We start from the raw sequence: 17,715 nt of genomic DNA on the forward strand, positions 1-17,715 counted from the left end.
GGCGGGACGCGGGGAGGCCGCGGGCGCCCGGGCGGGCCCGCGGCGGGGCGGAGGGGCCGCTCGGGCGGGCGGGCGCAGTGAGCGTGTGCTCCCGCAGGGCTCCAGCAGCTGGGAGGCGGCGGATCTGGGCAACGAGGAGCGCAAGCAGAAGTTCCTGCGGCTGATGGGCGCCGGGAAGGTGAGGCCGCCCCGTCCCCATCTGCCCCCATCCCATCCCTGCGGGCACACGGGGCCGGGCGGGGGGAGCCCCCGGGCCCTACGCGGGGCTCTGTGTGCGATGGACCGCGGTGCGCCCTGGGGGAAACCACAACAATCAGAAGCGACGGGGCTTTGGAGTTCTCCTTCCGGGAGGGTTTGGGTTTCACAGCTGTTGTTTCATCACAACACAAAACGTCGCTCTGAAGTTGTCGAGTCCCTGGGCTTCGGCTTCGTCCCCGTCCCATGCCTTGATGCTTTCAGAGCAGCTCGTAAAATTATCTGTGAACGCGCCTGAGAGAGTCCTTGTTATAAACTAACAAACCTATGTATTAGCTCTGTAAAATTCTCTTGCACTGGAAAAAAACTTAAAAAAAAAGGTAGCTGATGGACTAAAGCAGTAAAGTAGTAAACCTACTTAATCCATCCAGGAAATTTTTTTAAAGAGAAAATGCTCTAAAATGATATTTCGGTTATGCTTGCTGCAAAAAATATTGCGAACCCCATAAAATGTAATAATGCTTTGTTCATGTATAAAATGTTGGTTTGGTATTGCTATTTTACTTACCCCCAAGACAAATATTTTCACTTGCACTAGCTTATTTTGCTTGAATACAGTAATTTTGTAAGCTAAAATATTTTACTGTATTAAAGAGGTGAAAGTTAATACTTCCTAATGGGTAGGGATACAATGTCCTATTAAAGCATCCCACTACCACTGATCTTAATGTCTGCTTGGATACTTAATGCTGCTTGCTGTTCTTGCCTGTTGGGACACACTTGCTAATGAGCAACTACTGAGCCAATAAATTAATGAGCACTGTAAAGTTCTTACCTGATTCTGTGACCAGTCTGAAAGTGGGATCATCGTAAGATGCACAGCCTGAACTATTGCAGAGTGCCAGAGAAAGGGAAGATTGTCAGAACCTACATATGCATTTGTCCAGCATCGTGTAGTATTGTTTTCATGCCAAGAAGCAGGATAAAACAGAACCAGCTTTGGGGTCTGGGAAGAGCAAAGAGTGTCTAGTTGTTGGGGTTTCTTTTTCAGAAAATTCAGCAAAACAAAGATGAAACGAGTTCACCAAGAGGCAGCAGCTGTTAGCTAGTAAAACTTACTGTCCTACAGTTGGTTGTCAGGGTTTGACAGCAAACCTTTTCCATTCGAGATTCCAGGATGCTGGCAAAGCTGTCAGTGCACCCTAAAGCTCCAAAACAAACTGCCTTTTCTTTTAGAAAGAACATACTGGCCGCCTTGTTATCGGAGACCACAGATCAACCTCTCACTTCAGGACAGGTCAGTTTATCCAACAGCTGATACAAAGTTGGAAATCTAACCCTTATTTAGGAACATGCCAGTACTTTGAGTAGATATTGCAGGGAGGAATTTCAGGTTTCGTGGCTGCAGCTGAAGACGGGTCAGGCTGTGGAGTTGTTCCTAATTTCTCGTTAGATTACTGACAAACAGTTTCTCTGACTGCACTTGCCTTCTGAAGTCCAGGTTCAGCCAAGTAGTCAAGATGGTCAAGTACACTTGTGTACAAAAGCGCTGGCAATCAGGACCTGTAGGTCCTCAGTGTTATTTTGCTGTCAAAATAAGTTTTATTGCTATTGGCACCTAGCAGTGTTACACTTCCTTGCTGCCAGGTATGGATATCCAAACCTTGACATTGTTGTGCATGGAAAAGAACAGGGTTGATTTCTACCTCACCTTGTTAACTATTGCTTCTGCCCTAAAGCAGTGAGGCAGAAGCTGAAAAGATCCATAGGGTCATCTTGGCAATCAGCAATAATTGCATGTCATGTATGACCATGGTACCCTCTTATCGTGGTAGTAAATCAAAGTACATTGCACCAAGGTGGGTTGGACTCCACTGCCTGAGAGAAGCTTTGATAAAGCTGTGTAGAATAGTAGCTCTCACTGTTCCAGAAAACTTGCCATGATACACTCCACTGATCATTTTTCAGTTGATGAAAAATTATCTATGGACCTAAAGAAGCCTGAGGATTGGTTCAAGGTTCTGCTGTTAGCCTGCAGAGTGACTGAGAATCACTTCCTCATACCTGAATTTCCTAGAGATGATGCTTCTCCTAAGGAGTCATAAAGAGTCAGTACTGGTTTGTTATTAGCAAAAGGTTAAAATGCTGGTTTTTTCACCAAAAAAAAAAAGAACATCTGTTTTCTTAATACTGCTTTGTCCAACATACAGTATTGCCCTTTTACAACAACACACAGCTCTAACTTCCAAATGAGGAAGTGTGAATTTGCAATACAACCTTTCAGCTTCACAGAGATACAAATTAAAAACTAGTGTTGTAGGCCTGTTGGGGACATTTAGAGATTCCTACCTTTTAAAAGAACAGAGGAGTCTTAACCATTGTAGACCATGTTTTTCTCCAGTGAAAATGATTATTTATTTACTTATTTAAACAAGTAAGTAAAGAGCATGTAGAAGTAGCTTGTGAAAATTAGTGTTTCTGCTAATTCCTAAATATGGAAAAATGCAGAGCTGTAGTAACTGCAGCTGGTATTTCAGGATGCATGAAACAGTTTCAGATACAGCTCTATAAACAAGAGTGGTAATATTGTCCTGAGTTCTGATGCTATATATGCATCATGATATAATCACAGTAATCCTGTGGTATGTAGTAAAGGTCAAAAACTTTCTCCTTGCTGTGACATGTTGCAGTATTGGCAGGAAGCACAAAGAATTCATGCTGAGTTAGGTTGTTTAGTGGGATGTAACACTGTGTGTAGTACAACTGAACACATCAGGTCTTAGGAACTTTGTATCAAAGCAGTTCTGCTTGCACACTTGATACAATTCCTTATAAATCTGATGGTTTGTATGCAGTAATACTCTCAATCCAGTAGTTTAAGATGGTTAAATTTAAACTTTTTGACTTCGTAAATGTGACTTCATGTAATTTGATGTCTTTGTTAATTTGAATGAACCATAACCAAAGTACCCTGGACAATGCAGGGGAAGAAGACAAGAAAATGAATGAAGAATTGGAGTCCCAGTACCAACAAAGCATGGACAGCACGATGTCTGGGCGGAACCGGCGCCACTGTGGACTTGGTTTCAGTGAGGTACTGAGTTTACTTCCATAATGATTTGGCTTTCACTTCATAAGATTAGTTTAAAAATCCAGTCACCATAACTAGTGGCAAACTTCCACAGTTTGGGTTAAAAGACAAACTTATTGCAGGCATGCAAATGACTCCTGTTCATGTACAGTGTGGTGGCCATTTAGATGCCTCTGATAAGAGGTATGATATGCTTAATGCTCCATAGTAGTCAAGACTGATTAGTGCAGAAAGTGACAAATAAATCAGTGTTGCCAAGGAATAATACATAAGCAGGCAGAATAACCATCTGTCTTGTTGCTGAAAGCTAATTAATCTCAGCTTCTTGTTGTAGGGAGGCACATACCTCTCTGTGGTCCTGAAAAGTAAGGGGTCAGACTTGCTGTACAAAATCTTGCAGTGAGTTGACATCTGCCTAGTCTTGTACTCACAAGGAATGAGCTGGAAGAGAAGTGTGACAAAAACCAAGAGAATCAGGTTATTAGGAACATGGCTCCATCTGCCAATTGAAAGGCACAATAATTAAATTTTTGCTAACTCTTAGCACCAGTAACTGCATAAAAACATAGCTGATGTTGCCAGAGTGAGTAAAACCACATGTGCAGTGCTGGGAATTCTTAATGTTACAGCCAGGAAGGCTTTGCTCTTTAGGGCCATGAACAAAATGCCGTTTTGGATTGTTCCATTTAGCAGTATCATTGGATTACTTCAGCGTTCCTCATGTTGCAGTTTGCTAAACTTACTTTGAAAGATCAGTCACAAATGTGAATTCTTGATGGGCTGGCTGTTAGTTCCATTGTGTCACATTCCGTGACAAGTATTCCAGTGGCAAGTACTGTGTGGACCGAAGTGCGGAACTACTGAACTGATGTGATCTGAAACCTTTCAGACTTGCTGAACGGTGTCTTTAGGATTTCTGCTGAAATTAAATAAACCAGTGACTGATGAAACCGTGGATGTCACGATTGGCATGGGTTACCACCTCAGGGGAGTCGCTCTCTTGTCTAAAATTTTGTGTATTACAGGCCACTGTTTAGCAACAAAGCCCATTTTAGTAGCAAAATGAAAGGAGCCGTTAAGCAAAACATTCTCACTGGGAAATCTTAAATGCTGCAATGGAGTTGCCAGGAAATAAAGTTATATCTGTCTCATAATCTGAACTTGTAGTTTCAGGAAGATGAAGAACAAGAAGAGGCAGCTGGACACTCCTCTGATGAGAGTTCAGAGGACTCTGAAAGTGGCTCTGATTCGGAGCAAGAGGAGTCTGCAGAGGAGCTACAACCTGCTGAAAAACATGAGGAAGCTGAGGTTCCAGAAAACAAAAAAGAAGCAAAAAGCAACTATAAAATGATGTTTGTGAAAGCCAGTGGTTCATAACTGCAGATGTAACAGCTTTGTATTTAAAGTACAGTAAGCCTTATTGTTACAGTGCAAAGTGGAGGACTGCTACAGCACAAATCTTTGTATTTTGATTTTAAAAAGACCCCGTTAGATGACAAAAAGTAGTATTTGCTTTCTGTTGCCATGGATAACGTTTTTATGGGCACAGTGATATTACTGGTATTTTTAAAGTGTATGAAATCCTGGACGGAGAAATAAATTTGTTCTGCCCAATCTCTACAATGTTATCTAAACTATCCCTTCCCTTATTCCATGCCAGATAAGGAAGCTTCATGTTAGTGGTTTATTCAGTTAGTACCCCAGTCTTGAATTTTTAACTATTAAGATTACATGTGAATTATGTGATGTTGCATTAGTTGTAAAATACCAATATCAGCATTATTCTGTGATGTACTAGAGCTTTAAACAATGATTTTGTCTATAGATGCTAGTGTTGGCAGGGCTGAGAGGAGAAATCGCTCACTTTTGTGATAGTATTAATCACTGTATCCATCTGAAGTCCTACAGCAGTTGCATGGAGAATAATACAACAGAAGGCTCTAATTGCTTCTTTGGCTTTCTAATGAGGGGAATAAGCTGTAGTTTTTTCTACCTTTCAGTAGAAAAGAGTGATTTTTGAATTACTGGTTCCTGGTTATAGCACTGAGCTGTTATTAAAAATAACTCCTCCCGAAGAAAAAGTTTACTTTGAAAGAGAAAGTATACTTTGATAATGAAAAGGATATACAAATCATTTAGCTTTTTTAAAATATAGAATTAAGAGTTAAGTACTTGAGCCCTTCTTCCTTTTCTCCCCGTACATGCATCACTTGGAGGTCTGAGTCAATTATCACAAGGTGGTACCTCTCAAGTCAACTGATATGCTTAGAGAGCCAGCAACTCCTTCCAGCAAGAATTAAATACATCCATTCCTCTGCAAATTCATTGCATTCAAGTAATGAATAAAATATCAGAGCTTTTTAGACTTTGTTTCCTCTTAGTACATTAGATCACCTGCCTCTCCTTGCTGGGAGAACAGGACATCTGATCTGTACCTCTAGTACAGCCACGTTCTGCCACAGCAGTGTTTCAAGAAACACTCTGGATGCTCATGGAGAATTCCATTCCTGTGTACAATTTCTGACATGCAGACAGCATTTTCCAGCCAGTGGGCTGGCAGGAAAGCAGCAGTATGTACTATCATTGCATAGTTATTGGATGTAAACATTGCAGCATCAGTTATTGGGGGAGGACTTGGAATAAGTTACATTATGAAAAAGAATAAAAGTAATATTGTAAATAAAAACTGAGTGTAGATTTTGATTGATATGTTTTACTATATTTGCATTTAATACAAATTTTTTTTGTCATTCAGTTGGAAGAACAATGTTATGGCAGCCCCGAATGGTCAGTCATTTGTACTTGATTGATGTGGATATTTTGTTTTCCCAATACTGCAAGCTGCTAATACAGAGAAAAAATGAGGTTGCTTGTGCATTGTGAACAGAGAAAACCTCACCATGACTTAGGAAAGCTGTTCTGTCTCCAGGAAAAAGAATGAAACCCTCCCAAAGAGATCAGCTGATTACTTTCCTAAATAAAAATGTGCCAGGTTTTTCCTATTAAGACACTGGAGCTACACTTGAACCAGCATTTCACTATTAAATTGTTTCAGCTGTGGCTGCCTCTTATGGCCTTGCTGTGTATGCACTTACCTGTCTGCCTTCTCTGTCCCAGCACTGCTCCTCTCACCACCTTTCCCTCTGCAGCTCTCCGGGCTTTCCCACCAGCATCAGCCAAGCAGAGACTTGTGTTGGGAAGGTGATGGAATCCATTGCTGCAGACCCACCCTCCCAGGCAGAGGGCTCTGCTGCTTTCCCACTAGCCTCAAGGCAGGGCAGGGTAAAACTTCATCTGAGAGCTTTTCTCCACAGTGCAAGTGATCCAGAAAGGCCCAGGAAAAGCAGATCCAGCTGGCTGGCCTTGCATGGATCTCTGTCAACAGACACAATGAGAGGCTCTTCCACTCAGCCTCTTGCCTCACAAACCACATTTGGCTATCAGTTTCAATTATAAACAAATAGAAGACACAAAGATAAAACCATAAACTGAAATTTAACTATTCTATTTATAGCTCTGACTAGGAAAAATAAAATCAACTTCCATTCAGCAAAAGTGTGACACCTGATCATGAACATCTGATGAGGTTTGGTGTAACTCATCTACAGTGCTGAACTAAGACTCACCTGCTCAAAACAGGAAGAGTTCTACACAATCATGTCTATTTCTAACATTTATAAACATACTAAGAACTCGCAGATCCTTCTATGGAACAGCCTAAGAAGCTTCTCTGTATATACCAAAAAAGGCTCAGTGTAGTTTGTGTAGTGAATGTTTCAATTCAGGAGTCAGTTTTAGCAACATTTGATGTGACAGCATGAGCAGCAGTGGCACGAATAGTAGCAGGATGGTTTCAGCTCTCATCAGAGACAGAGAACAAAGGAAAAATCAAGGTTGGTGTCTTGGTTGACTCTGGTCAGCCCTTTGCTTTTTCAGGTTGGTATGGAAGGAGCTCCCAGAGATGACAGCAGAACACATCATAAGCAGACACTGAATCATAAAAAGGGCCACTGCATTTGTCTATTCAAACAAAATTTGGCCACTAAAATTCCTCAAAGACCAGCTTATTTCCATCTCAAAAGAAAGGCAGAAATCTGACCATTCTCCTACATGTCTTCAGAAACAACAGACTGAAGTTAGATCACAGACGGTTGTAATGGAACAACCGTCACATCTGGGAAGTTTTCCTCTGTTTCTAAACCACGCTGAAAATTTACCTACTCAAAGGGCAGTGCAGGTGCATTAGCAGCACTTGGCTTTGGAAGATGGAAACCACCTGAACAATGTTGAAACCACCAGTGTGCCTGTTCCCCTTCCATTTGCCCTGGAACAGGGAACCCCTCAAGATGAGCTCCATCACAGCCCCACTGTCCACAAGGTCCTGCAGTCACAAAGGAGGGTTCTTCTAAGCCAAGTAAAAAGGGATTCTCAACATCCTACAGGAATTCTCTGAGGCCAAGAAAACCAGATCTGCAAGTTGCCCTGTAGCTTTCTGCAACTGCTTTACACTTTACTCTCCCTTTCTTCCTGAAGAGGAGGCTGACAACTTGATTCCTGAAAGCACAATTTATAGGCCAGCTTCAAAGCTATAGGTCCTTCTAAGGCTCTGGTTGGGGAATTCACATCAAAGACAATGTGCACATGTTGTTCTGATGCCAGAGAGGACTGTTGGTAGAAATCTCTGTGGATTTGCTACAGTCCCCAGTACAGGGATTAAATTATGCACTGAAGCTGCCTCTGTAAACTGCAGGAGACAAAGAGAATAAGTGGCAGTGCAATATCTCATAATCAAAGCCTGGCACGGTTCTTTGCATCAGTCTCTTGGAAGCTGTCAGGGGATTAAGAGAAGGGACATGTGTCAAGGTACCCTCACTGAAGGGACAAAGCAGTAGCCGGTTTTGTTTGCTTTTAAGCCTGCCACCTCAACTGCACTTTTCTTGAGAAAAGTGTCTTAGTACACAGGTGTACAGCATCATGATGGGAGATAAAAGTTTCCTTAGTTTTTGCACAGTATTAAACACAATACTTGCTGATTTAATCCAATTTGAGTTAGTTTTGATGTGCAGGTGCAGAATCAGATCACACTGTCAGTTTGTGCTATTATCCATCCAAACCCAGTACCATTTATGGTGGCCATAGGAGGATCGAGTTGAGAGAAAAAAAAAAAGAAGACTGAAAAGTAACACACATCAGAAGAGGGTTGTATCATCAGTCAAGCAATACGGGGACTCACATAATTAAAAAAAAAACAAAAACCTTCTTTGCTTTTAACTTTTTCAAGGCTGCCAACCTTGACCTGCAGGGAAATTCTCTCAAACTGTTACCATAAATAAGTGTTCTCATCATAAGTATACTGAGCTACATTAAAAACTGCAGAAAGATTTGACAGTCTGAACTGACACCTTTTCACCCTCATATTTATTTCTAAAGCTTTAAAACAAATGCAAGTGAAGCTTTTGATCTTTATCCAATTGGAGTCAAGTCTCCTTCTTCCCATTACAGCTACTAAAATGTAGTAATTGTGACCTGATTCTAAGAATGCAGGACCAGAACATCTTTTTCCAAAAAATCTTTTTGTTTTGTTTTTGTGAAAAAGAGTTCTTAACATAAGAAATCAATACTGGACATAAAATATAAAATAGAATTTCCTCAGTAGTCAACTAATAGAGCCACTACACAGATCCCAAATTAAATTTGCGTATAAAACCATTTGCCAAGTAACTTTTAAACTATATTCAGTGAAGACAACTGAAGAGTCCTCAGGCATACAGAAGGCTTTGAGAATGCCAGAGGACACAGCTACACTCACAAGGTGTGGCTCTCTCTTCCCTCTGAGTCTCTGGAGTTGGAAAGGGAGCAGAGCAGCTAGTGCTGGTACTCATCTCAGCAGTGGTCCCTCAGCTATTGCCACTCCTTTGCCTTAGCACCAAACGAGGGAAGGATGGGATCAACAGGTATGTGTGTGCATTCTCACCCTCCAACATACACACAGACACACTACAACCATGCTGGGCAGCAGACAAAATCCTGTTCCATAGTGGGAAAAGATGCTCAAAGGCATAACGCAAAAGAAGCAGGCCAGAGACACAGAAGAATTGTTCAGCATGAATGAAGCAGTCAGGAAAGCAAACAATACAAGGGACACGCAGGATTAGCAGTGACTTTGTCCCTCAGAGTGGTACATCTCAACAGAACAAAACATAACCAGCTACTTCATTTCATTAAGGTTACATCTTGCATAGGCCATTGGCCAGGGTATCAAAAAACCTGCCGTGCTTGAAGAGATGAACCAGAGAACAGTGCTAAGGTTTTCCCAATTCTGGCTGTAGAGTAAGTCAAGCAAGCCCAAACCCCCTGATGGTGTAACAGAATTGAGGCCAGAGACCACAGCAGGGCACACAACACTCCATCCTGCACTGGCACGTCACCACTGCTGAGAGAGAAGCACAGACCTGGGCCAGGCTCTGTGCCAGGGAAGACCAGCCTTTTCCACCTCTGGCTCTGGGGCAAGCTGGTTTTACGGGGAAAAGGAGAGTTTTGCTCATACCAGTCATTCTTAGCTGCAATGGGCTTAAAGAACACAGCAGCAGCTGGCACTAAAAAAGACAATTGTTCCTGTTACCAAAACACTACCTGGAAACCATAAGTGATTCTCTCCTTTACCCAGTGCCACCATCAACACCCTACTCTCATCTATCCCTTTCACAAGGTATTTTTTGTACTAGGGCACTGGACTTACATTCTCATTTGCCAGTTATTCCTTTTTCTTACCTTCCTCACTACAATTTAGGCCAAGTTCTTTCATTAAAGCATTTTGCTTCTGTCTAAGTCCACATATTCAAGCTCCTTCAATCTTTTACAACCTCTCACATCAAATCACTAGGCTGTTCTCAACCCTCACCTTCACCCTCTTATTTACATCGTTTGCAGATATACCTCTACCATTATTTTCTACAAACTCACTACTAACCTTTGTTTTCCTAATTTCTTCCTTCCTTGAGTGCTTTCTTGTGCTACAGCTCCTGGTAAAGGCTTCTAGTGGACTACAAGAAAACATCATTGTCCTTCAAGCTTACATCTGGTAACACTATTTCATCAGTAACTGCTCCAAAAATGCTAATTGTCAGTGTTTTCTTTTGAGGCTGTTTCACACTCTGTGAAAGGCAACCAGGAGCACTGACAAGTACATAACAAGTAAACAGTGCTGAAATGTGCACATATGCAATACTTTCTGGTTTTCTTTATAATTAGCACTTGAAGTTACTCTGCCATCTCCCAGCAATTTCATGGCAGGCTTTATAATTTTACCTTCCTCTTAGGTTTACCTGTAGTTTAACATTCAAAGTGTGGTTGTTGCACAGAATACCTCAACAGACTTGTATTAAAAATGCTCTTTAAAATTCCGAACCTTTGAACTAAAGAAATATCTCAAGAAGTTTTCATGGAAAGTTCATTGCGGTGGGTTCAATTCAGCTACAGTTAGATGCACCTTTTCAAATAATGGAAAAAAAATGTAAAGGGGTCAGACCCAATCAATACAGTTGTTCAAACAGAATTTCAGGCACTGTGATGTGGGTATTTTTTTGTGCTCTTTCTTTGTACTGCTCCACTATGAAGAAAGGTTGCTTTTGCTAGTAGAGCAATAAAAATCTTAGCCTTTTGAATACAGCCAAATAACCAATGGGAATGTTTACTAGGTGTGGAAAATATAGCAATTTTTTCATGTTTTTCTTGTGCATGGCTTTGTTCTTTTTATAACTGTGCAATACATAGCTACACAGACACACACCTGCACAAGTGAACACTTTAAAACACCCACAGACACACATAAATCAGAGGGGTAACATCACATCATGCCTTCTGTATCTTCTCAGTTCTGACACCAACTAAATCTGGTCTTCCCTTCATATAACATCCAGAAGTTAATTGCTAAGACATATGGGAAATAGGTGGTTTTATAGAGGGGAACAGACATTGATATAAAATACATACACTTGAAGATCCAGAAATCAGATGAGTAAATGGTGCAAGTAAAAAAATAATGGTGTAAAGAGTACCAGAACACGACAGAAGCGCTCTGCTTTTTCAAAACACCAACCCCTCCCTCCAAAGGCTATGGGTTACCCAAGACCTTACTGGGCTTTAACAACTTTTTGAAACAGCAGCACACAATTCAGTAGCATCCTTCAGTAGCTTTTCGCTCCACACATAAGAAACATCCCAGAATAGAATCTCTTAATAGTTTCCGGAAAAAAACCTTCTTTCTAATTTTGGGCTTTTGGGGTAAGGTTTGTTTCAGTTTTGTTTGGGTTTTTTTGGGGGGAGGAGACAGGGGAGAGGAGGGAGCATTTCCCAACTGTTCCAGAACAGCCTGGATGCCTCTAAGCACTGCTAGTTGTCCAGTCCTTCAAAACAAACAGCTTAATAAAGATGTGCAAAGACAAGCAACAGCACAACTCAACAGGGTTCCCAGCAGCCCAGTAATGCACTCGAACTTAAAATAGTAGTGAAAAACAGAGGTGGGGGACGTTGTGCAAGTCCAAAAAGGTGACAGAGGTGCTACTTACGAGTATCAGGCTGTACTTTTATAAATGCAGCTGAGCAATAAAATTTTAGTAACTTCAGCTGAAGAAATTGGAAACAGATGTATATGGGAAGTCAGTCTGCATAGTTTTTGCTTGGTGTAACATTACAAAATACTAATTAAAAAACAGTGCATTCAAAACAACTGATAATGCTTTCTAATGAGTGAGTATAATTAGTCCCAAACACTTCACTGCTTAATAGGTAGAGGGGGGAAAAAAGAGCCACTTTCTGGCCAAAATGATATCGATCTGCAAGTAGACATAATTTTTTTGCTAGTTTTAATATTAGAGAGGAGCATGTAACACCTAGAGAAGAACATTTTGATTAAAAGAAACAGAACTGAAAAAGGAAATTAACCCAAACCAAACACTATCTGCATAGGAAAACTAGCCATTACTACTTAAAAACTACACTCATCCCTACAAAAGATGGTCACTAAGAACAACATTTCACATATTCAATAAAAAGTTTTGGAATAAAAATTACCTTCGTAATTTTTTCCCAAATATGAGATTAACTATGGACACGGACCAAAATCTTTAGAAGGACTGGTTTTACTGAAAACATTAATGATAAAATTATTTCGGGCAAAATCCTTCTCTTCCATGCAAGCTCGAACGAGCAGATTTTGTGTGTGTGATCAAAGGAAAGAAAACAAACATCTACCACAACCTGCAGCGCAGCAGTGCCTGCGCTCCTTTCCCTTCATTGCCAGGGCAGCAGACGGAATCTGGAGTCAAGGGATGCAGCAGCCCCTGGCCCCGCGGGCCCTGCTCCTCACCCACCAATTACGGCCACACACTCTTCCCTCCTGCATGACAAAGCTCCCGCAGAAAGAATGCCGTCCCACTGAACCACGGAACGCGCGGTCAAAGGCTCCTTTGTGTGCCTGAGAAACAAGGCAGCTCAGCTCTGAATTTCTGCCGCTCCCGTTTAAAGGTCAAGGACTCACAGCCTCAAATGTTCGGAGAGTCAACACTAAGCCCCAGAAACACTTCTAAACTGCTTCTTTACCTTCTGTTCCACAGATGAATTCTCAGAAGAATTAAATATTTCCAGTGGTCTCCATCAAACTGGCAACATTTGAGGGAACTGTTGGAAAATAAATCGCTGCACCAGAACCTGCTTTGGCAGGTGCCCCCCATTCCTCCCTTCGGCCAATTTCACATACAGTGCACCTGTGATGCCTCCAGGTTGGTTGATGGGTTGTTGTCAAATTAAAGTTACTTCTGATATTTTATAAGGGCTAAAAATGTGTCAGATAAACATCTGTATTTATGAGATTTAAAGGACAGTACTGGGGTTATTATGTTTAGGACACAACCCTGAAAAATCTTTATACTCAAGAATTAAGTCACATTTAATCAAGAGCTAAGAAAACATTTTTAAGCAAAATAATAATTTAAAAAAAATGAAGCATTGGTGTAGAGGGAACCTCATTCAAATTCCAGTGAAATAAGTGCAAAACTGGGGAATTTCACTGGCATTTGAATCAAAGAAGAGTAAAATATGGTAACAGCACAAATGACTGGATTTCCAACTATCTGGACACTGATAAGACAGCAGACAAGACAGAGGCAATAGGAGGAAGTTATGTTAATATTTTAATCTGTACATATACCATTTTCCAAACTGTTACATTTTATTTAAATTAATGTTTTCTTGCAAAATATTCATTTATGCTTTCAAAACTTTTTATAAAGGCAAAAATAAATCATTATTTTGGCAAAAGGTTTTGAAGTTGATACTGGCAGTATTGAGGTAAAATAGATTGTATTAGCTAAATATATACTTTTAAGAATATTTCTGAGTATAGTGTTAATATAATACGATTTGTCTTAAAGTCTGAAACACGAGGGTGAATTTCAAGGGGTTTTTAGCTATTACTCGAATACAAGAAATAAACAAGTTAGTGGTTTCACAAAATACTGCAGAAGTATTTCTCAGTTATTTCTCATCCAGAGCTGAACTCAGCTACTAATTACATAACATTGGGAAATTTTTGCATGTCTTGCATTCAATGCATACACAGGGTTTTTTCAAGTATAGTTGCAGCAATTCATTTAATCTTATTTTTTTCTTATGTTAACTACCTCACCCCCTGCCCTATGCAAAAGTACAACACTGAATTTCAAAAAGTTTGGCAGAGTTAAGCACCAGGTGAACATACATAAGAAATTAACAGGTGCCACATTACATTAGTTTTGCTGTTTCCAGGATAAATACTACTCAATTCATCATAATGGAAGGTTTATTGAAAAAAAAAATCAAAAGAAAAATACGTATTTGCTAGTAAAATGACATATTATAATTTTTTATTGCTTACTTCACATATTTTAATTAAAAGTCGTCTTCTTTCACATCTCAACTTTCAGAAAAAATAAAATTTGTTAGCTGTTTGTTATGGAGGGGGCAGCACTACTGTCAAGGGCAACCTAGCAAACTCTGTATTGATACCAGCAAGTTAACCATCTGGGATCAAAAAAGGAAATGGGAGTTAAAACTGGTTTTCAATACGGCTTTCTTGGGAAATTTAAGCTATACAGTGGTTACTAATATTTAGAAATTCAAGCTAAAATTCTTGCAATGTATTATTTAATGGGCAAAAAGGGTGGGTGATTAACTCCACAAAAATATTCAATCCAAAACACCCTTTCACCAAACCTGTCACCTGTGTTTGCTCTATCCATATGCTATGAATGTGCTCCTAGGTTTGTTCAAATGTACGTTTTTTTTCACAAAACTTTATAATGTGCATCTGAGCCTGAGGGGAAAGTAACAGTGTCTTTTAATATCTATGGAAGTAGTGTCTTTTAAAATGAATTCAGCCCTTGATTTAAAAAAAAAAAAAATCTAAAATACATTGTTCTAAAAATACATTGTCAGTATTTTACAGAGTTTATTAAAAGTGCCGTTTATTCGTATAAAAAGTGTGAACTAAACCGAAGTAAATAAAAAATGATTTGCAGTTCTCTTCATTTTCATAGAAAATCCCCCTATTATTTTCTGAACGTATTTCCAGAAGAACGTGTCATCAGCCGATGAGTATCTTCACAGAAAGCTGGTGAAGAACCTCCTCTGTCTTCCACACAGTGTCACTAGGTGGGATTTGCCTCGAGTCTTATGTCAGTGTTCACTTACTGCTTTGGCTAGTATGAAGTAAAATAAAACATGGTTAAATACTGAAACAAGTAAACCAATGCCAAGCAGCAAGCAATTTCTGGAAATATTTTTTTTTAAAGCCTGTTTTAAAGTTTGGCAGAATAAACAATTCATTCAGACACATTAAATTAACAATTATCTCACGATGCCACCGATGCTCAAATGCCTGTGCCCCCATATGGTGCTGGTTATCACAATTAGTTTATTTTTCTCAAGAAAAGGTACCTTTTTATATCTAATACTCTGGCACAGTACAATTATTTTTCTGGGTTCTTTAGACCACACATGGGTAGAGACCTCTTCACATGCAAAGATCTTACATGATAGCAAAAATCAGCTAGCATACCCCTGGATATAGAAGAATCAAGTGTTCTTCAGACACAGCAAAGATGGTAGAATCTGGTTCTCAGAAAGATAAACTGAACCAGAAAAGCAAACAGTCCTTTCCATCAAGGTCTGTAGAGGCTCTTAATGTCTATACATCTCTCTTGATGTAAATTTGTCATTTTTCACAGGTCTTGTAGAAGGACTTTCTGGTATGTGGCCATTTCCATTTAGATTTTTATTTTTTGCACGGATATTTGACTCAGATTAGTGGCAATTAAAACAAAGGTATCTAAAGATTAACACTATTTGAGTTACTCAATCAACCCTCTTTACTATTTCATCTGTGTTTTAACTTTTTCTTCAATTTCAGGCAATAAAATTAGGCCAAAAGACATCAGCAAGGTGAGAATAGTACCAAAGGAAACTATGGAGGTGTAGCAAGTGTGTTAACTAGGGACACACTTAGCAGTCATATGTAATATTTACGTGTTTTCCTATTTCAAATGCAGAAAACTCTGCAAGTCCTACCAGGAAGAGATACAAATAAGAACATTTCTTAATAAGGACAACGAGATTTGAAGTGGCAAAATAACCTAATCAGAGAAAAAAATAATCTTCTGTTAACACGATTCAATGAAAAACACATCAAAGGCACGATCGTAGCCAGACAAAAGATTACAGACTTAGTCATAAAGGGCCAAATTTTCAGCTCACCTCAGTCAGGACTCCGATGCCAGCTCATGTGTAAGGTAATCAGCCCAACAACGAGCCCCCTGCTCATACAACTGTGCTCTTTGGATTCTCTTGAGCAGCAACTTTATACACCACACACAGGCAAAACCACCTGTGCAGCCCACCAGTGGCCACCGGAGTACCCAGCAGTGGCCACCGGAGTACAAGCGGCTGCTGAAAATCTGGCCCCTTGCTACCAAGAGTACAGATGTCTCCTTCCTTCACCACAGTGAGATTGTGGAAGCACCTTATCTGTAGAGCGACAGGAGTTACCTGAAGACTTCAGAAGCCCACGTGTTAGCTCATTAGAAGCAATATTTACAGGAATGAAAGGTTTCAGAAAAAATAGCTGCATGCTTCCATTTGGATCCAATTTCGGTTTAGTAAAGATGTTAAAATTTAGCAAGCCACAGCACAGGCACAATGGCAAATCAGACATGCCGAGAGCAGTTAGTTCTTACTTTTAAGGTGTTTAAACAAATGTGTAGTGAAATCCATTGCTTAAGGGGGAGTGAGGTGGCTGTGGTACAGAAGGTGAGGGTGCTTTAGGTGGATAGGTCAACTGCTGAGCTAGAAGGGATCACATACAGGAATTAGGCTGCACAATCATTCATATTATCAGTGGAGTGACCTTACTTTTCTACCACATGAATAGAAAACTTGATTAGTAATACAATGAGGTGCTACACTATTTTAGTCACACAGAACACAGTCTAAATGACAACATTTCTTTCTAATTGCTGTTTTTTTCTATTTGTTGCACAAGTTATGCAAATAAACATTCTTGTTTGGATGAGAACACGGATAAGTATTCAAGTTTCACTGGAACATTATTAAAGCACACAACACTAATATACTCTCATCAGTCCTGCTTTTAAAACTGCAGTTCTGGACCTGCACCTGTATTTGCTAATTTGATTTCAAGACACCACTGAGGCTATACAGGTTTTCAGCATTTCCTTTGTCATATGCCAATGAGCAGATATAAAATAATGTAGAGAAAAATAATTTTAAAAATATTACATATGCATGTAACATTTTGCTTAGTACAGTGCATGATACAGTAAGTAAATTTTCAGATCTCAGCTTAAAAATACAGGATAAAGAACACAGTTATTAAAACTATCTTTGTTTCTAAATAAGAGTAATGATATAGTATTGGAAGACAATAATCATAAAACTGAAGAAACTCAATCTAAAATTCTGCTTTTACATATTGGAGGGCTGAAGATAGACATAATTCCAAAGCAAACAAATTAGGAAGTGACTTCTTAATACTCTTGTATTTTACTTTAATCTTCCAGATTCTTGGCATCGTTTCCATTTAGAAGATTGATTTCTTAGTAGGAACAGAGGAACTCTAAAATGCTGCTTTTCAAGGATTAGATAAATGTACAATTTATTTCAAAAGATTTATATTAGCATAGCACCTTAACATAACTGCTTCCCCCTGAAAAATGGGAGAAGTTAAGCTTCACAGTCTTTTTCATAAGCAAACCTTCGTAAAAAAATCTAGATAATTAGTTTCAGATTTTCATATATTGTCTGCTTCATCATCAAGGAGCAACTGACAACTCACACTTCAAAAATCAAACTACAAAAATAAGAATGTGAAGGAATCT

General features: G+C 39.7%; 2 protein-coding genes across 11 annotated transcripts in view; one reads left to right on the plus strand and one right to left on the minus strand.

Moving 5' to 3' along the window:
* The window catches only part of CUNH11orf58 (chromosome unknown C11orf58 homolog), an 11,232-nt gene extending 5,260 nt beyond the window's left edge, over positions 1–5,972 (plus strand). The window contains exons 2-5 of the mRNA XM_027701178.1: positions 98–178; positions 1,432–1,492; positions 3,180–3,289; positions 4,454–5,972. Of these exons, the coding sequence (XP_027556979.1) occupies positions 98–178; positions 1,432–1,492; positions 3,180–3,289; positions 4,454–4,663 (462 nt within the window). The 3' untranslated portion in view covers positions 4,664–5,972. The remainder of the gene's footprint in view (positions 1–97; positions 179–1,431; positions 1,493–3,179; positions 3,290–4,453) is intronic.
* An 8,775-nt stretch (positions 5,973–14,747) lies between these two features.
* Positions 14,748–17,715, minus strand: part of PLEKHA7 (pleckstrin homology domain containing A7) — a 103,270-nt gene continuing 100,302 nt past the window's right edge. For 9 of the 10 annotated variants that reach the window (XM_027701128.1, XM_027701116.1, XM_027701160.1 and 6 more), the window contains one exon: positions 14,748–15,021. In XM_027701128.1, coding sequence (XP_027556929.1) covers positions 14,999–15,021 — 23 coding nt within the window. In that variant the 3' untranslated portion in view covers positions 14,748–14,998. The other variant, XM_027701166.1, reaches the window with a different exon arrangement.

Source organism: Neopelma chrysocephalum, unplaced genomic scaffold (genome assembly GCF_003984885.1).
Source record: "Neopelma chrysocephalum unplaced genomic scaffold, ASM398488v2 Primary Assembly neopelma1_24, whole genome shotgun sequence".
Lineage (NCBI taxonomy): Eukaryota > Metazoa > Chordata > Aves > Passeriformes > Pipridae > Neopelma > Neopelma chrysocephalum.